The sequence below is a fragment of the Meleagris gallopavo genome, chromosome 2 (assembly GCF_000146605.3).
Source record: "Meleagris gallopavo isolate NT-WF06-2002-E0010 breed Aviagen turkey brand Nicholas breeding stock chromosome 2, Turkey_5.1, whole genome shotgun sequence".
NCBI lineage: Eukaryota > Metazoa > Chordata > Aves > Galliformes > Phasianidae > Meleagris > Meleagris gallopavo.
Genome location: NC_015012.2, coordinates 35,240,844 through 35,261,411, shown reverse-complemented (window position 1 = coordinate 35,261,411; position 20,568 = coordinate 35,240,844). Strand labels below are relative to the sequence as shown.

The following is a 20,568-nucleotide window of genomic DNA, read 5'->3' as shown; positions in this document are numbered from 1 at the left end:
ATCTCCTCTAGGGCATGCTAGCAGTAGCACCCATAAAAAATAAGACTTCCAGCTTCCCTAGCCACATCCTGGAGTAACTTCTTATCTCTCTAATTATTATATTAACATCAATATAATCTCCATTACATCAGCATTATTTAGGCTTGCAAAAGACCAATTCCAAATTCCACACAAGGGTAGACAGAACTCCAAAACTGGGCTTTGCATTCACCATGCCATGCTTCCATGCAAACAAACAACAACAACAACAACAAATCAGATAAAACCTCAAGAATTTTTATTTCTGGAGAAGTGGGTTTGTTTCCTTAGAAATCGCAAAGATACTCTCTCCAGGAGAGCAGGGGAGAAAAACAAAACAAAAACAAACAAGCAAAAAGCCTGAAATATTTCCAAGCAATTTTGTTCCATATAAACACAAACTAAGTTATGTATTTCACTCACATGCATGTACAAAAACATCTTAAGTAAAATATCTTTCACGCATAACATAAGCATTAGTGTCAGAATCCAGCATATAATCAGATTGGCCTCACCTACCCCATCTAATCTTATTTTCCCATTTTCTTTTTCAGTTGTAAATTTCTAAGCAGGGAACATCTCTTTTTCTGTACAGCGCTATGCATATTCAAGTTAGCATGAATAGTCTCAGAATTAAATCACTAGGTAGCACGGTCTGACCTACACTAAACTTTTCACATTGACAGAGAACTTTGTTGGACGCCAGGTAAAACTTCTCAAAAGAAATAAAAAGGGAAACAAATATGATGCACAGCACTCTCACCTGCAATCCTCTATCATTCCCATGCAAAATACTTCAAAAGCCTAGTAATTCATGGCAAAATAAATCTCTAAGGACATCAGTGCTACTGGACATGGATGCATTAAGCCCTCCATATTCCAATTTTCCATTCATTCACCTTTGGAAAGGGAAGGGAGAAAGATGAAAGAATGAACAAAATAGTAAACTTCTGAGGCAGATGGGTCAGCAGAGCACTTTACCAGAGACCAGAAAAAAAACAACTGCGAGAGCAGAGCTTCATTCCAAGCCATTGTGTAATCTCAGTGTAGCTTAAAATTTGGGGATTACATGGTCAATGAACTTCTCACTAGCTCCTCACACCTAGTAAAATCTTATTTCATTCGTCAGAAGAGCATACTGTCTGTATCTGAGCTGGTGTGCTAGATTTGAAATTTCACTATTTCATGCATGATGTACAGCGCTGCAAATTCAAAGTCTGCAAACGTTCAGAAGGGAAAGGCTCACCTACAAGGTAAAGCTTCCATATGCACAAAAGAAAGCATCCAGTGCACAAAAGTCAGAAGCAACACAGCATAATGGGAAACAGGAGGTACAGATTTTACTCTGCCATCTCTTTTTACATGTACAAACGATGCTGATGCATTTCTAATCCCTGCATAAACAAGCTTCCCAAAGAGAATCAATAACACATCTCCCTTATACTGCAACAACACAGCTGAATCAATAGAGGGTTCAGGTTTGGCTTGTAGCATATGTATAACAGGGCGAAGTGAGTGTGGAAAGGGGATATGAAATACGAAAACACGATTAAAAGTAAGACAGAGCATCTGTACTTGAGCAATATAAAGAAAGCACTTAAGACTGAGGCTTACGAGGTTTAACTAAAGCCATGGAGAGCAGCAGATTTTTAGCCCCTCTGAGGTCTTGCAAATGAGCAAGCCATGCTGACAGCAGCCACTCTGTCCTCTAGCTCCTGAAAATGGTGCAAAGGACTTTGCTTATGTGTCCTAAATTCAAAAATATTTCACAACAGTTTGGCAAATGCTTTATGTACAGGTGTTCTAATGCAGTATCAAAGACAGACCCGAGAGCCACACCAGGCTGAACCTCAAGACCCTGGTCTAGCACATCCTGTGTGCTGTGGAGAACCCTGGATCTGCCATTTTAAGTAAGATGGGCAGTCTGCTTTTAGACCAGTACTACAATTTCAATGATAAGCACTACTGAATGTGTAGAAGACGAAAATTATCTGCCTAGCAAGAGGACTCCCAGACAGGAAAGGCTAAATTCAGATTGCTTCACTAATATTGATGGAATGGATGCCTTTAGCTGAGGTAATCAAGTTGAATTCACTTTATTGGCGCACAGTGGAAAAATAGATACTTCTAAAACACCACCCATCTGACCTCCTTTAGACTTCTACTTCTAGGTCAGACCTATGTTGACCTAAAAATGACTGTTTGCTTTCAGCTGCAAATAGGGCCCAGAGCAACAAATTTAGATGCAGAAGTCTAAAGTTCAGTCAGAGGACACCATCTAAACTGCTTTCCTTGTACTACGGCAGTCAAAATAGCACAGCTGTCCTATACTTGTTCATAATAAGCTGTTTTGTTTAAAACAAGTATAATGTAGGTCACTAACATTTCAGTGTCCACCAAAGCATATTCCAGCCAGCAACAGTCATACTCAAATGGAAGAAAAGCTCACAGCTCTAACAAAACTCTCTAAAGGAACAAAGTACCTTTTTAAATAATAACTAAATCTCCAACAGACTTCTAAGTAGCAAATACTATTATTCTTTTTTTACAGTTGAGAAAACAGGGGCCTTGCAGTTTTCCTAATGGCGACTCAGAGGGAATCAAAATAAAGATTTCCTGATACACTGATCCTCTGTTCAACTACTGACTAGACTTCAAATAGCTAGAATTTACCTCCCTGGGGGAACCCTTAAAACTGCAATGGGCAATTTTAACTCCAATGTCCATAAAAGCCTGTAGCCACACATTCTTATTGGACATAGAGGAATTTAATGCTTGGCTTCCACTTCTGCAAAATGGAAGAGAAATACAGTTAGGAAAAAAGAACTAAGACTAGGTGTTTTATAAGGAAACAGAAAAAAAAAAATACTATGCCTGGAGCTCATCCTTTCAAAAGATAAGCTTGCAATACAAAGGACAAATGGGAGGTCTGATAAATCTCCCTCAAACATCCCAGTGGATTGCAGGTATAAAACCAGTTTAAGTGACTGTTCATTCTTGATTCGTGTTCATGCTAGCTTCTTCTGAGAGAGATACTCACTGAATCAAGATAAAGATTGAGTTGATCAACTGAGGACTGTGCAGAACAAAAATTAGTCATCAGTCAGCTGAGCCATAAAAGCAAGCAGTAAAATAGATTCTGCTTCAGACTAAGTTGTCAAGATAGCAACTGGCCTGAAGTGGCTATCCTCAATCCAGTAAGAGTGAAGGAAAAGTTTGCACTGACAGAGTACACAGAAATGTACACAGAAATGGGAATGAGAATGGGCTGGCCAGGAGGGAATTAAAGACACAGTCCAGGCATGAAGGGAGAGAATTAGGGAAGGCAAAGTTCAGCTGGAGTTGAAACACACAGAAATGCGAAGAAGGGCTTTTCTACGTACAATGGAAGCAAAAGAAAGGTTGAAGAAAATGTGGGTTTGCTGTTCAACAACCTGGAAACAAAGGCTGCAATTTGAGACTGATGTACTCAACACAACTATACATTTTCACTGTTTAGGTCTGCCCCCTGGGTCTACTAGAAGAGTGCAGGGTGACAAGGTATTATGTAGAGCAAAGGAAGAATGAGTTAGCAGGAACTTCAGCCAGCTAGACGTTCAAAAGTCCATGTAAACAGACAAGATGCATCTGAAGGCACCAAAGGAGCTAGCTGATGGCACTGTAAGGCCACCCTCCAGCATCTTTGCTAGATCATCATCATCAGTGAAGGCTCTCCCCCAGTAAAATTACTCAACTTGAGACTGTCTTGCTGCCTGCAACAGTTAGCAGTTAGCAGCAGAATGTTGAAATTATTATTTCTCTCTATATTGTACTTGTGAGACCTTATCTGGAGGACGTTATCCACTTCCACACTTCCTATTACAATAAGGGCACTGTAGCAATCTTGTTGAAAAGTCGCTAAGATGGTTAGGGGACTGTAGCACAAGACAAGGAGAGGCTGAGGGAGCTTGGTTTTTACAGATACAAGAAGAGGAAAAGCTAAGGAGAGATCTCATTGTCTACAACCACCTTAATATGCAGGTTAGAGAAGACAAAGTCAGACTGAACTCAGAGATGAACAGTGACAGAAAATGAAGCAATGAACACAAGTTGAAACATGGAAATTCCAGCCAGATGCAAGAATAATCTTTTTCCTATGAGGGTAGTCAAATGCTGGCAAATGTTGCCCAGAGAGCATTCATCATCTTTTTTCACTCACCATTCTTGGAGATATTCAAAACTCAATGAGACAAGGCCCTGAACAATCTGTTCTATTTGCCTTGGTTGGACTAGAAAGCTCCAACCCTAATTATTCGATGATTCTGTGACTTAACAAATCTCCTCACGGCTATTTCCTCATTAGTCTGCCAAAGCAAGCCATGACACCATCAAATGCATACAGTTATCTTCAGTCTCATCAGTCAGGATGGAGTACAGAAGCCAGCTACGAGGGGAGATGAAGTGCACTACTCATCAAATTGTTCATAATGATTTCATGCAAGCTTCCTCATACACCAGGGCCAGCCCCATTTATATATCATAGCCATCATAAAACTCTCTTGGTTTGTTTCAAGTCCATGAGAACTAAATAAAAAGGCCCCCTCTCTTCACATCTTCTTCATCTTTTTCTTGCAGCGCTGGTTGAAGACAGGTGAGGATCCCATCAGACTGTCAGCAGAATGAGAACCATAGCTGCTCTCAGAGCCATTGGGACTCTGTGCTATGCCAGCTTCACTCATGCCTGACATAGGCTCCTCAAAGACATCACTGCCTAGGACTCCATGGCCATGCACATTGGTCTCCTCATTTTCCTGTGGCTCCATTTTCACCTGTGCCAAGTTCCAGAGAGGGGAAGCATTTACCTCAGCCCCTAGAGAAAGAAAAAGCATACATTAACAACCAAGTAAAAAAATAAACTACAAACAGTAAGCGGATGCAAAGGACAGTGGCACCAGTAAAGAAGTGAAAGCAAACCTACAGCTGCAATTATCTGGAGAATAACCATCAACCAGTGTGAAAGAATAAATTTTAAAAAAAATCTGTCAGCTCTTTTTTTTTTTGTGAAACAATCAATTAAAAACAATAATCTGTTAGCTTGTTTTCTTTTTATTTTTTTTTAATAGCCCAGTAGTTCCAGGTCAAAAAAATATGATGCTATGCTTTCAGAGCAAATACGATGCTATTCTCTCTGTGGTTTCTTCCGTGAGAAATAACAACTTAGAAATAACAAGGAAGGAGTGTCTCAGCAGCAATGAGTATGCCAACAGCACACAGACTATACACTGTACAAGCAGGACTTAGAATGGAACAGAATGGTTGTAAGGGACTTTTAAAGATCATCTGGTCCAACCACTTGACCTCTTCAGAATTAGCTAGAAGTTAAAGTATATTAATGAGGACATTATCCAAACAACCCCTGAACACTGACAGGCACTGAGCATCAGCCACCTGTTTTGGAAGTCTGTTCCAGTATTTGACCACTCTCGTGGTAAAAATAATTACCCTAATATCCAGTCTGAACCTCTCCTGACACAGTCTTGTGCAGTTTTCTCATGCCCTGTATCCGGTTATCAGAATCAGCACAGGCCCCACCTTGTGAGCAGCAGCCAGGCCTACATGGCTTCAGCCAGGGACGGCCACCAACTTAGGGGCAAGAGGGGTGAAAGTGTGCTGTGTGTTCCTGTCGGGGCTCTGGAGCTGCTGATAGGAAGCACTGCTTTTCACTACCTCCCATTACATTAAGGTAAACCCCGGCTGCTCTCAGATAGGGGAAATCTGTGCAAGAAGGCTGGAGACTGAAAACAGGTACATGGTGAGTCCCACGTCATTTTACAAAGAAGGAAGTTAAACAATCCAGGGAATCATATGGATTTTTTTTTAATGGCTGATTAAAACAATTCCATTAAAATACAGAAAAAAATCACTGAATATCTAAATCAACTTGGAGGATCTTTCTTGGATTCCAATCATAGAATCATAGAATCACCACGGTTGAAAAAGATCTCCAAGATCACCCACTCCAACCATCCACCTACCATCAATATCTCCCCACTAAGCCACGTCCCTCAGTACAACACCTAAACATTTCTTGAACACCTCCAGGGACAGTGACTCCACCACCTCCCTGGACAGCCCACTGGAGTGCCTGACCACACTTTTGGAGAATTAAGATTTGCTAATATTCAACCTGCTCTTCCCTGCTCCTTCACTGCACTCTTCATTGTAACATAGTTTAGTCAAGGCAAGGCTACAATATTTCAAGCTTGCTCAGGTTTGCTCTATTTAACTCAGAATGGATGTGTGGCTTCCTAATAGTAAATGTTAAAAAAAAAAAAAAAAAAAACATGAAAAAAAAAAAATTAGTAACAACTTTTCAAATCTTGGACCACAATTAGGATACCTTCAGGATGCTTGTGAAGGTTGGATTAGTGATCCAAAGCAAATCTTTCCCTGTGTCATTTGCATGCTCCCTTTTCTCCTAACTTCTAACAGGAGTAACAGATCTGAGGGAGGGCATTTACTGCAGACAACAAGTAATAAATCCACCCCCTTCTAAGACATCAGTATGGTTCAATTATAGGCTATAAATTTAATTCCTCTAAAACCTGTTTGAACGTAACTCGTCAGCGACAATGAATGAGTTCTTATCACACGGGTGGCCAGATACACACTCCAGAGGAATCTTCCCATTTTTAATTCATCCTGCAGAGGAAGATAGGCCAATCCATGCTAGTGTAACATGTTGTTGCTTGTTTTGTTTTTCTTTTGGACTAGTGTGCAAACTGTGAGCAGACTGAGGATTTTCTAAGATTATGAAACCATGCTTCTTAAAAACAGCAAATGCTTTGTCCCCAAGAGTAGTAATTATAGATTGCATTATATCTTCTTATTTAAAGTTTTAAGAGAGACAAAAATCCTATTAAAAACATACTAATTGGGCCCCTTGCTGACATGCACATAATGAGCCCAAATCTTACAAAGCCTAAAGTCTTCTCTCACTTTTACATCTGATCCCTCTTCTGAGGGGTTAAATTCATATGGAAAGTAAAACAAACTAAGAAGCTAGGTTCTATTAAGCTTTGCAACTGTTTAAATCACAACCAAACCTCTCCTATGTACTATTATTATTCTCTGTTACTAACATATGCCTATCAATATTCCCTTATTACCAAGTAGTTACACCAAGAACAAGTCTTCCAACTTGTTTGTACTGTGAACTTTCTCTTCTGTAGGAATTGGGAATCTTTTCAATAGCCATGTAGCCCATACCAGGGCTTGGGTGGCAAGGGCAGAAAACACAACCTGCATCAGTTCAGTAGTCAGATAGCAAGCCAGAGCTGAAGTGCTTGCTGATGTCCAGCTGCCTTACTGAAAAGTTCTTTTCCTGTTAACCACAAGTCAATGTATTCCTCTCAACAACAGTGGACACATCATTAAAATGCTGTTACTTCCACAGAGTTGTAGCTCCAGCCTGCACAATAATCAAAGGTGCTCACTAAACTTATTGTTTCTTTCTTTCATCAATTGCTCTGCATTGCTCAACCTCACTCCCTTCAGCTCTACTACCTGTCATCAAGAGTGTCACTAAGGACTAACAGTACTTAAGCCGTGACACTGCGCATTTCATCTTCAAAGCACTTCAGCTTCCAAGTACTTTACAAATGAGCTAATCCTCATTTGTCTGTCTGGGTGGAGGAACAAGATCTCCAATTTGGCCTCTATTTCTCCAGCTGCACTGAAATTAAGCAGCTAGCCCACAGTCGTAACCTCTGGCATAAGCAAAAAACACATGCAGAACAGAGAAGGCTGAAAGGACATTTTGCCATCTGACACCATTGCACTGCTACCCTCCCTACAGGTCTCACACTTGCATATTTGAGCTGATGGTATCCTAATTGCAGCAGCTTTCTCTCACTTCTGGTGATATTACACTCTCCAGCCTACCCATCTCTAGACTGGGACTTCTTACAGCGATGAGACTTCCAAAGAGCCTTGTGAAGTGAAGAGGGATTTTCAGAGAGGAACAGAGCACTTGTATTCTTAATTAGAAAACATCAATTTGGTATCAGAGAGGCAAGAGGCATTTAATATACAGCTAGCATGCTAACCTCTGGGTCTCAAGTGGTAGATGCTATACCAAGCTTTCCAGATGAATCACTTGCAACCCCAGATGGGCCAGAAGAACCTGCTATTCTCTCTCCTGCAAAAACATGAGCACTTCACATCTCAGAAGTATTATGGAAAATAATACAAGCTTTCAGAAACACATCAGATGGATCTGTATACGTTCTGTGTTGTTGCTTCTGTTTGTTTGTTGTTTTTTTTTTTAATTCAACAGAATATGCTACTTTTTAAAAAAGCTAAGGAACTGAGAGTTACACTCTGCCCTCAATACATAATACATATGTTAAGGTTAATATTTCATTGTTTTTAAACCAGATTTTTAAGGGAAATGTTTATTATTGCAAAGACTGGTAAAGTTCTACCAAAAAACAAAAACAAAAACAAACTGTTTTTGAGGAAAGAATATTGATTTCACTTTCTGTAAAACTCAGTGCTATCAAATGGTGCAGAGAATAAAATTGGCATATATAGACCCAGAAATGGTACAGCAGCAGCAGACCGTTCAGTGCCAGCTAACAGAGTGGTTCAATGCCAACATACAAGGATGACTTTGAGAAACAGAGTACAGTCTCCATAACAACTCCACTCATTGTTTCACTTTCCATGGTGGCAGCTAACTACAGCAGGCTTTCAGGAAACTTGCAAGAGGACGAGAGACTCCCACAAGTACATTTCACTTAAATCAATGATAAGCTTTCATAAAGCAATGGCTGTGACTACCAGGATGTCTTCCAAATACAGAGGTCTGCACAAGAATCATTAGTATTTTTCAAACTCATTCAGTGCCTACATAGAGTCCTGAATTTACTCCAGTTACAAGGAACATAGCCTTTAACATCTCAGTAACACAAAACTCTGGACAAGAATTCCAGACTACTCAGAAAAAAAGTACAAAACCAAACTAAAACAAAGAAACAAAGAAGACCCCACGTGCACTCCTGTTCCTCCTGAGTAGGAATGAGAATAAAACTCTGGTTATTTCTGTCTTCGTTACATCAGACTGGGAGAAAGACTCCAGTACTCACATCTCTAGCAACTAGTAACAAAGCCAAGAATGACCACCTCCTAAAAATAAACACCATATAAACAAACCATCTTGTGTTCTTCAGGGGAAATGATTTGGCTTGGAAGCAACATCAAAGATCATCTAGTTCCAAACTCCCTGCCATGGACAGGGCACATTCCATTAGATCAGGTTGCTCAAAGATACATCCAACCTGGCCTTGAGCACCACCAGAAATTGGGCACCCATAGGCAATTTGTTGCCCCCCAATTTCTCACCCCCTCTTAGTGAAGAATTTCTTCCTAACATCTTATCTAAATTTCCCCTTTTTTGTTTGAAACTGTTCCCTCTTGTCCTATCACTACCTGATCACACGGAACAGAGGGACTGTTTGTAGTAGCAACAACAAGCAACTACCTGAAGTCTGTGGGGAAGCTTCTACTTCCAAATTTGCAGAGAATCTCTCACTTTGAGCTCCGAGAACTCCGACAGGCAAAGACTGGTCACCAGAAGCAAGATCTCCTTCCAGCTCCTCGCTTATGGGGAAAGTGATATCACTAACAGGCTCCTCCTTAATCTTCACAGGCTTTGTGTCTTCTGCTGCCTTTTCAGGGTTGACAATCTTCTCATACTCTTCAGAGAGCTGCTTGCTAACCTGCCAAAGATCAGGGAAGATAGAAAAAAGAAGAGAGACAGGAAAGGTCACAGTGATTTCAGAGACTTTGATGACAGTTACATTGCAGTGTGCTTTCCACTCGAGTATTATTGTCTGATGTGGCTGAACAAGTATGTAGTTGTCAGCTACAGGGGAAAAAAAAAAAAAAAAAGATCCTTTCCCCCTTTAAGGAAACCTTCTACCCTTATCAAGGAACATTAATAGAAGGCTTAATTCCTTAACACATCTGTTTGATATACACGAGCAGATTTATTTCACAGACAGAAACTATGAAGCCCAGAAATTTAAGCAAAGGAAAAAAATCAAGACAGAAATACCTCAGTTTTATTCTTTGGTTGTACCTCTAAGGTTTTCCTGTCTATCAGTACTAAAACTTACTTCAGCATTAAAAAACAAGATCAGAAATTCATTAGATTCTATACTCATCACTAGCAAAGCCTGGTTATCCTTAATGAGATTCACAGCAAGAAAAAAGCATTTTTCTCCAAATCACTGAAACACAGGAATGAGATTTGAAACAATCTCCTTGCTTCTAGAAGTGTTAAAACTGTAAGCAATTAAATTAAGACTTCCAAATTTAGTCTGCTTCTAACAAGTACTGGTTTGTACCACTTGAATCCCAATGTTCAGTCAACTATGTTCAGGAAAAGCCCAAGGCCTTTTTAAACAAGAAGAAAGAAAAATAACAGCAGAGCTTATTTCCCCCTTCTAGATAAGTTTCTAAACACAGGGGTCAGTGTGGACCTTAGCCTATATGAAAACCAGAATAAGACAGACAACAACTGGCTGTGGGATGAATTACATCAGCTGCATGATACAGAAAACTCAAATTCCAGAAAGAAACAACATCTAGGTATCAGGGTGCAACCATTAACTACAAGCAGCTTCACAGCCCTTCAAACCAGGGAGGACAATAAATAAATAAATAAATGTCCAACAACACAAGAGTATCTTTTAACTAATGCAATCAAGCAATCAGTCCCCTGGAACAAAAATGCTTTTAATGAGGACAAATCTTGATGATGCTATTTTTATGCACAAGCCAGAGTCCATCACAATTTACATACCACAAGTAGTTATAGGTGCTTCTGATTTATGCTACCTCTGTAATAAACAAGGTGACAACCATGGGATAGGAAGGAGCACGAGCAGCTGCTCCAAGATGAGTCAACTAGCACTCTCACACAGCATGACAGTGAGGAAGACAAAGCTTATTTGTGGTAGGTTTTGCCTTTGGTCACGGGCTACCTACTTGATTCAAATCTTAGTTTTTGATGAGTTTGAATAAAGTTCCCACATCAACTCTTGCATTCCTGAAACTCTTCTGTCACTCAAATAAAACACACATTCAATTCCACGGAATATATAGACCAAGAAAGACTATGTCCTTACTCATACAACCTACATTTACGTGGCACCTCTCATTCCCAGGAGATTTAACAATTCCTCTCCTTTCACCACAGAAGTACAGTTCCCTATAGATTGAGAAATCTTGTTAAATAACTCATATCAGCACAGTACTAGTCCCACACTCTAATTGCTTAAGCGAGCCACCCCTTGCTAATACCAAAACAAGCCATTGTACACCTAAGTAATTTTTGTTCATCTGCTCCCTTTACTTACGAAACGGTGAGCAGCCAAACATCCCTTTAAAGCAAAAAGTTCAGTTAATCTGTCATTACTGACTTTACTTTGACTTTGGGTCATTACACAGCTGGGGGCTTCTCCTTAAACCCAAACTATCAGCACAGCACTCTCAGCCTCTGTAGAGACACAAATAAGTCATCTCTGCCAAAAAATCCTATTTCCCTTTTTCCTTTATGACTCTTCTCCATAGCATGAGGTTTTCTAATTGGAAAACCTCAACATTGTTAAGGGAACAAACAACTGAGCCATGCATCTTGGTGCCGCCCACTCACCACTGCTCCTCTCACCTGAAGCATATAGCTGTGATAATCCTTAATGCGGTGCTGCCAGAACTTCTGCAGTGAGAGCACGCTGCCAATGCCCACTTCATGAAAGACCTGCTCCATGACATCTGGGAAAGGGGTGTGCCCCAGTCGAGCTTCTCGATCCACAGCAAAGCGTAGCAGTTTGGTGAACTTCAAGCAGTACTCGTGGGCTATGTCTGTCAGGGTCTCCAGGACGCTCTCGTTGGCACAATCAAAGCCCGTGTGAGCCAGGATAGTGGCCATTGACTGGTAGAGAAGCTGCCGACAGGAGGACCAACTCAGCTCAGTCACAGGCTCCCCTTTTCCTCTAAAAAAACAGAAAGGAGGAAAAGAGCATATCTCCAAAAACTCAAATAATTTATCAGTTCGAAACATAATTGCAATATGAACATGATCTACAGAGGGAAAGCAAGTTGTTTGGAGCTCACCACAGTTTCTCCATTACATAAGAATACATCTAGCACAGGTTTATCAACTTTCCTTCCCTTTCCCTCAACATTAGTGCTACTGAGTCCCATTTTCACTTTTAATGCCATAAGTATCCTTGGGTGATTCATAAGTGTGGGTTGCAAATCTTCTGAATCCTTAAGCAACTCCCTTCCCACCAAAGAGCTTTTCTCCTAGAGATGTGAATTAAACGGGTACTTGACACAAACAACAAAAAAAGGCATTTTAAATAACAAATGCAAATCATTTCCCCTCTCAGTTAATTACATTTCTCTTGCTTATTATCTCTGATGTCATAGGCCTAATAGTCAGATACAAAGGCTTCTGGGATAGACAAGATTTGAATTTATAATGCACAAGACACACATAAAAAGTCAGAAATGGGAACATCTCATAAAGGTACACTGTAGCCAGAAAGACCACTTCCATATCCTTACTCCCAATAATCACGGAGCATGTCAGAAAACTAGGTATCCCAACTTGTGACACACTAAGTAAACACAAAGCCTCCTGGGAAGCCTGCAGAGCTTCTGCCTTAAAAGCAGCACTCCTCGGCCTTGGGCCTGAGACCTCTCTTCTCTGTTCTGCTAAGCAGGAATATGTGACAGTGTAGGACAGAGGAGACAGGACAACTGACACGAGCACTTCCTATATCATTCAGTTACAGTCAGGCAACCAAATTTTTCAACACAGTGTGATAACAAATAGATATTCCATGCAGGAAACAAAGAAGATGAGGTAGGAGAAGTTTTAACAAGAAATGTAAACACACTTCTACCATATTTCTAAACTCACAATTAAACGTATGCCATTTATTCGCCCATAACAATCCTCAGCTGCTGATGTCAAAAATCAAGTATCCTTTTGCTAAGTACGGTGTTTATTTATTTTCTTCCACTCCATTCGGAATCAATGGTTGAAGAAAGCTAGCAATTTCACCCTTCATTTGTTTCTGATCAATTTCTTCCAACATCTCATTCGGTCCACTCTGAGACTTTGTCTCACTCTCCCCATACAATATTTGCACACAATCTCTCCAGTAACAAGACCCAATTAAACAACGCCAATGATTTACACAGAAGGCAGCAGTAGTCTTGGTAAAGTTCTCAATATTCTGTTTCTCCAACAAGCCATTGAGAACCTTTCATCCTCGCTGAGACACTGGGTCACAGAGCCATAGCTCCCGCTGATCCTCAGAACTGACCCATAAGAAACCACTGAAACATAGCAATAGAAAAGATAACATTTCAGAGAACTGACAATGGGGGGTTAAGCTCAGAGCTATGAGAACCGAAGCCCAGAGGTTCATTTTAAAGAATACCAGCTCAGCTCAACACTTTCTGCTTATTCAAGTAAAGAGGCAGAGGGGTGGCAAGCACACTATATTAAGAACTGCAGGTGACAATATTACTAAGTGGATATTAAGAACAGCATGCGGATCTCAGGTCATGGATTCATCCCAGTCATTAATTGCTGGAAAATGACTTACATCCCAGTTTCCTACTCAATTATGTGACTACTATGGAAAGAAAACAGCCGGTGCTCTGACAAAATGAATTAAAAGCTCATCAGTTCCCTTCTAAACCAAGTGTCATCCGTGCTGTTTTTACATCTCCCTAACTATCCCCTCCATCTCTCAGGGACAGATTTCTGCAGCTTACAAAAAGCTGTACAACTCATAGAGTGCTGGGAAAAGGAGGTTACAACAACAACAACAGCAACAAAAAAAGAAAAAATAGGTGAAAAAAGGCGGGGGGGGGGAGAAAGAAAGAAAAACAACCAGAAAGCGGCCATCAAGATCTGCGCCTAGAAATGGATTTTGGTACCAAAATGGTACCAAAAATGGTATCAAAAACATCAAACACTAGTTTACAATTAATACAGAAACAAATAGCTGCTACTGATGGTTTGCCAGTCATACAAAGCATTATGGGCAAACTTAAGTGCTAGATACAGAATGTGGCAGCCCAACCAGAATATTCAGCCAATTCTGAAGTGAATATGCATATAGGAATGCATATCACTGTTCAGAAAGCAGCACAGAATGTCATACCTCTTTTAAATTCCTAGAGGAGAAGAAACTAATTGCCAGCATTAAAATGCAGCTAGGTCACTGTGCTGAAAGGGATATAATCAACTTGAAGTCTAATCAATTAAAGACAGAGAGAAAAGAAATTTCAGGTACTGTACTCAAATCCAGCTCCCCACCTCTTGTTCTTGCTAAGGTCAATCAATTTTGTTTTGTTTTTCTTACTTTTCCTTCCTTTGATTTCCTGTTTTCCACGACAAACAATAAGGGGAAGATGATTAAAAACCTGATTAGACAGGAAAAAAAAATGGAAACATTGCTATAGACATTAACAGAAAACAACAGTATATTTTTTCTTCATCTCCTTTAACTTCCAGGTACCATCTACTAAGATGAAAAATAAACAGAAATGGGCATACAGACACATTTAAGTTGAGAACAGCTAATGCCAAGTCTTCCCAGCAAACTTGTATCCTCTGGTCATCACAGGTAAAGTGTACTGGTCTTAGATCTCATCCAGATGCCCAACACCTCCAAGAACAAATACTATTATGCAGAATGCCATTCTCTGCAGTACTTGCTGCTTTATCAAAAGGCTCTCCATCCAGCTGCCACCCAAAACCAAGCCTACATTACCAATGTCATGTTAGCTGCAGGTAAACAAAAGTGCTTTAATCCCTAAAATTCTGTCACCAGAGATTAACAAGACCAGCAGGGAGGCCTGTGACTTGGGGGTGATCATCTCTATGGAGGATACAGTATGAAACTTATCACAAACACTGGCCACCTTCTCACTCTTCAGTTTTGTATTCCCAACATTTCCATGACCATTTCCATGGGTCACTAACACTAGATGACGTTCCAGACAGAAATCAACCTGCCAAGATACAAATTCATCAGGTCCAAAAGCTGAGCCTTCTTCCACTGTTACCAATCCACCTGCAACCCGCAGAACTTTACACCAACACACAAGAGAAAAATGACCAGTTTACACCAATTGGGCCTATTTTCATTATTCATAAGGTTTCAGAACTCACAAAAGGCTCGTTTCCTGCATCAGCCAGTTAACATGACACACAGCCAGCCCCCAAAGGCACCGCAGTCCATTCACCCAAGCTCCTCTCCTGTAAAGACTTTTTTCTGAAAGGAAAGGAGAGCTTACAGTCCATTTGCTGTGCCACCTCGGGGAAAGTGTTTGGGCTGAGTCAGTACAAACATCAACAGCTGAGGTTTACTCACCTGCGGTAATGGACTGAAGTGCTCTTCTCCCTCATAGGAGAGCATAAGCTAGTGGCAGATGGAGGGAGGGATTGTTTTCTTATGAACACATTAGTTTTAGGAAACATTTCATCGTAGAGTTGAATTTCTACCAAATTAGGTGCATCAAGATCATTTCACAGCCATTTTTCCCAATACAGTAAAATAAAGAACAACATTGGGGGAAAAAAAAAAGAGATTATACTAATCAGGGAGTGTAATGGTGAACAAAAACACCAACTCAAAACAAAAAATAAGCTTCCTTTCGGGAAAGGGCCTCTTTCTGCCTCATCCTGAGTAAGCCTATTTTCAAATAGCTCTGCTTTGCCTCCAGGAGGATGCACAGATATACACAGAAACTGTTCAGTAGATAATGGCTACAGGTAATAGCTAACATTTGGAAAATAAGTTGGGTCCCAGTGGGACAATGCAGAATGCCAGAAAGTTTAGGAGGTGGAACTGAAATGCTTTATCCAACAGGCTAAGCATGTTCTGCCTGCTCTGATTTCTACTACTCCAAATCCCCCTCAACGCTAACCCTGTTATCCCACCAACATGCGCTTCCCTACTTCTGTACAAACATTTAACTATTAGACCTTCTGCCATAAGCTGTCATCCCATTGTGAGCTCCCAGTTCAATTCTCAGTTCAATACAAAGCACAAACATGATGTGGTCAGCAACACAAATGAGGGAATGACGGAGAAATCCATTAAGAAAGCAACTATGTACACACACATGAAAAAAATCCTCTGGGGAGCAGTATAATTAGTAAGTCAGGTTTCTTTCAACAATGGATCCATATTAATAGGGGGAAGCTGAACAGAGAGGAAGAAAGAGCTAGCAGCCATATTATGGTAAGAATCTCCTGTTGAAATGACAGTTGTAAGTTTACAGTTCCTTACTTATTCCTCATCAACTATGCTTTAAATTTACCGTCTGTTTCTATACCAGCCAAAATCAAATGTTAATCTCCTGTCGTGTATTCCAAGAACTGCAACATCAACAGTTGCAAATCACCAGGACCAGATGGTAATCCACCCAGGAATACTATAGGAATTCAGGGATGAAACATCTGAATAGCTGTGGAGAATCACCTCTTGCTTTAAAGTGCCACGGCCCATGAGAACCAGAAGGTAGGAAGTGTGAAAATACTTTTTCAATGTATTCAGGGGGGAAAAAAAATATGAAAAACTACAGGCTGGTAAGCCTGTGCTATTCTGGTACATCAGGAAAATTCACAGAAATGATAAGAACAGAGTTAGAGGACAGATGGGTAAATATGATACATTCAGAAAGACTCCAGACAGCTCCTGTAAGTGGAAAACCTGCTTCACAAGACTGCCACAGCCCTCCAAAGCCATTGACAAGCAAGTATATAAGAGATCTACATTGGAAAGCTAAGGGCATTCCTCAGGGATCTGTGCCAGAGTCAAATATTTTTTTTCCACATATTTATCCTCAGCCTAAAAAAAAATGCAGAAAAGGAACAGAGTCCTAATTAAATTTGTTGCTGGCACAGATTTCTGAAGGGGGTGGAAAAGGCCACAACAACTGAAAAATAGCAGTGAATTAGGTTCTTCCTCCTCCTCACCACAAAAGGGATGTGAAAACAGAGATTACAGGTATGATGTGGAGCAGAAGGTGCTACAAAAAAAAAGAAGAAAAAAAAAAATCAACTGAGAGGTTAACACTGTTGATCAACAAAATAAAAGACAAGACTGTGAGCTCAAATGACAAAAATGAATAACAGGGAAACAGAAGAGAACACGGCTTTATTAAAGAAACTCGTGGTCTAATTCAGGCTGGCCACTCTTCCTTTCTTCCTATGGACAAACATACCTACACACTGCTTCTGAGATCTAAGTTACTACTAAAGAAAACGAAACTAAAATATGCATTTAGTCTAACACTGTAGCTCTGGCAATGACACAAAAAAGGCATCATCATATAAGTAAGCAATATCATGTTTTGTCAGAAAGAATGGTCCCTCCCTCAATTGTTTTACCCACTAAAAACAAGCACTGAGAAATCTTGTAATTTTATTTTTAATCCAATAAAAATAGCTGCTGTTCTTCATGTAAGTGTCTTAAAACAGCAAATATGCAACAGCAAACCAAAAGCTTGCCTCCTGGAAAAGCAGAAATGTGCTTGGTTTAGCAGGCACACAGTTAAATTCTACTCTGTACCACGGCTCAGTCTAAATCAGTCGGCCACAAAGTGGTCCATTTCCAAACCGCCTACCTACTTATTGCAATCTAGTCCTTAAACTCCCCCATGTGGTTGACAGTTAAATAACATTTGTTTACCAGCACTTCGGAGATTCCCAAGGGACAATAAAAGGGCAAAGCGGCCCCCAAACCACGGTTAGGGCCACTGAAAATTTAAAGTTAAAGCTAAAGGCACCAGGAAGGTCAGAACAGAAGACTGCAAGGTACACAAGGCTACTTCAGCTCTACAGACCGTAATGCAATAAGGAGCAGGAGGCACAGGGCTCAAGCTTATACACCTGGGATATCCCTTTACCCCTTCAGGCAAATCACTTTATTTCATCCCAGAAGGATGAAGGTGATGATTTAGAGTTACCTTATGTTTCTATACCAGCCAAAATCAAACGTTAATCTCCTATTGTGTATTCCAAGAACTGTAACATCAACAGTTGCAAATAACCAGGACCAGATAGATGGCAATCCACCCAGGAATACCAAAGGAATTCAAGTTTGAAATATCTGAATTGTTATTCCAGCTGAAACCAGGACAGGATGTTCCTACAAAAACAGCACTAAAGTCTTGCTCCACTATCCAGAGAGACTATATTACTAAAAGGAATGTCTTTCAATAAAAATCACTGAATGCTACCCAGGCCATTAAAAATCTGACGCATTTAATCAATTATATTTTACGGATGTAAATTCTCCACGTTTGAAAAAAAAGAAAGGTATTGTTTTCTCCTATATCACATTTATTGGAGCAATCCTTAAGAACAGTGAGGATTAATCTCTGAATATAAATGCACAGTCTAAGACGAGACTGCAAGAGATTCTGCAAGAGATCCATCTCTAAGATGAGATCCTGCAAGAAATAGAGCATCTCCTTGTGAATGTAGTGTTCATCAGAGGGTTGACAAGGAGGAGGTGACAATACTGTGTAATCAAAGATTGGCTACAAAGGAGCAATGCAATCTTCCTTTCTATTTCCTCAAGCCGTTGGCTGGTGGAGCCAGCACTGGAGACAGGAACTCCCTTCACCAGTACTCACTGCCATATCTGACCAGGCTACAGACACTGACAGTAGGATGAGATGGCAACACCATGCATCCTTGAGCAATGAAATCTTACAAGTTAGTAATTAGCAAAGCATATTTTCAGAACCTAAGGCTAATGGGCCAACACCAGTTGTGTATCTTCTGAGCTGTCAGAATACAGACAGTCTAGTAGTAAGTGACCTAAATATAAAAGACTTTGCATTCAATCACTAGCTATATCAAAATATCGCTGAAGATGGCAAAACAACCACTAAGCTGAGTGCTAATGAGACAGAAATCAGGACTACACATCTGCATTTTATAGACAGAAAGCAAAGACACATTTGTTTTAAGCAAATTGTATGTTGAGTGCATCTCAATCTTTCTGTTCCTAGGCCTGTTTTATTCTCTACATACAATTCATCAGCCTTAGGGAACTGACAAAACAACATATATGCAGCCAGGACACATAGAATCATTAAGGTTGGAAAGTCCACTAGGGTCACGCAGTCCAATCACCAACCCAACATCACCATGCCCATTTGCCACATCCACATATTTCTTGAACACCTCCAAGGATGGTGATGACTCTACCACCTCCCTAAGCAGCCTCGTTCCAACACTTCTGAGAAGAAATTTTTCCTAATTTCCAACTTGAAAGAACCCAAGGAAATACCACACACCTGTAGAAATCACTCTCTGGGTCACTGTGCCTCAGCTGGAATGGCATTTTAGGGGGCTTGCTGTCCAGAGGAAGCAGGTCATCAGGGAGAGGCGGCGAGGCCGGACGAGAGGGCAGAGGTTCATTGTCTTCTGTCTTGATGCCCTCCACTTGCTGCTGGTTTTGTGCCTGGGCCATGGCGATGAGGCTGCGCAGCCGCCGGTTGTGCTGGATGAGCTGGATGGTGTGGATGGTGAGGCTGCAGGGCTCAGAAGGGACATCCAGCATGGTGGTGGGCCGCGGTTTGTTGGCTGACGGCTGGTGCAGAGGAGGGTCCTGCACCTCCACCGTGCGGAACTCACGCTGGAGCAGGTCGAAAGAGCTGCGGTTGGCCTGGTTGGACGGCACCGGGATCTCGCCCCAGTAGCGCAGCATTGTGACACAGGATCGTCCTCAAGGCACCGGGAAGGCTCCCAGACACTGTAGTACGAGCCGTGGGGAGAAGCTCTCAGCTTTAGGCAGCAACGAACTGGCACCGGCCTCGGAATAGAGCAAATAACCGACAGCAAGAAAACTCTTCCGTGAGAAACACAGCTTTCAAGACAGCATCAGGATGCAACGTCTTTGCAACAGATCGCACAGCTGCTTCTCCTAAGGAGGGGGAAAGAAGAAAGCAAAGCAGCAGCGAGGAGGGAACGACTTTAAGCAGAACGGCGCTGCGCAGCCCCAGCCCCGCACAGCGATCCGGGCTCTGACCGGTGCCGGGAAACTCGGCGGAGGGGAAGGCCGCAGGCTCGGCCCCGCTGTACCGCGCTCCCCTCCGCCCCTACCGGAACTCGGCTTCGGTCCGCCGCCAAACGCGGCACCCCGCAGCCGCCGCACTTCCGCACGGAGCTCCGACGGCCGCCGCCGCCACCCTTCTCCGTTATCCTCCCACCGCCTCGCCGCCGGTCTCGCCCCTCGCGCTGCCCCCAGCCGTGGCCGAGGCAACGGTGCGAACGGCAGAGTCGCGTCCCGCCTCCGCCCGGTACCACAGCCCCTGCGGCGCTCGTGCCCGGAGGACCCTATTTGGGGACGGACGCGACAAGATGGCGGAGGCCATGGAAACGGAATCTGAGCCCGCCGAGTTCAAGCGGCCGAGCCGCCCGCTGCCCGCTCCGCAGAACGTCGAGCTCGGCCC

General features: G+C 41.7%; 1 protein-coding gene across 1 annotated transcript; it reads right to left on the bottom strand.

The window, feature by feature from the left end:
* Window positions 1–255: 255 nt before the first annotated feature.
* On the bottom strand, window positions 256–20,265 carry SUPT7L (SPT7 like, STAGA complex gamma subunit). Its single transcript, XM_003203908.4, has 4 exons — window positions 19,411–20,265; window positions 11,735–12,059; window positions 9,542–9,779; window positions 256–4,867 (listed from the first exon to the last, which is right to left on the bottom strand). The coding sequence occupies exons 1-4, from the start codon at window positions 19,821–19,823 to the stop codon at window positions 4,605–4,607; spliced, it is 1,239 nt and encodes a 412-aa protein (XP_003203956.1). The 5' UTR covers window positions 19,824–20,265; the 3' UTR covers window positions 256–4,604.
* Between the last annotated feature and the right edge of the window lie 303 nt (window positions 20,266–20,568).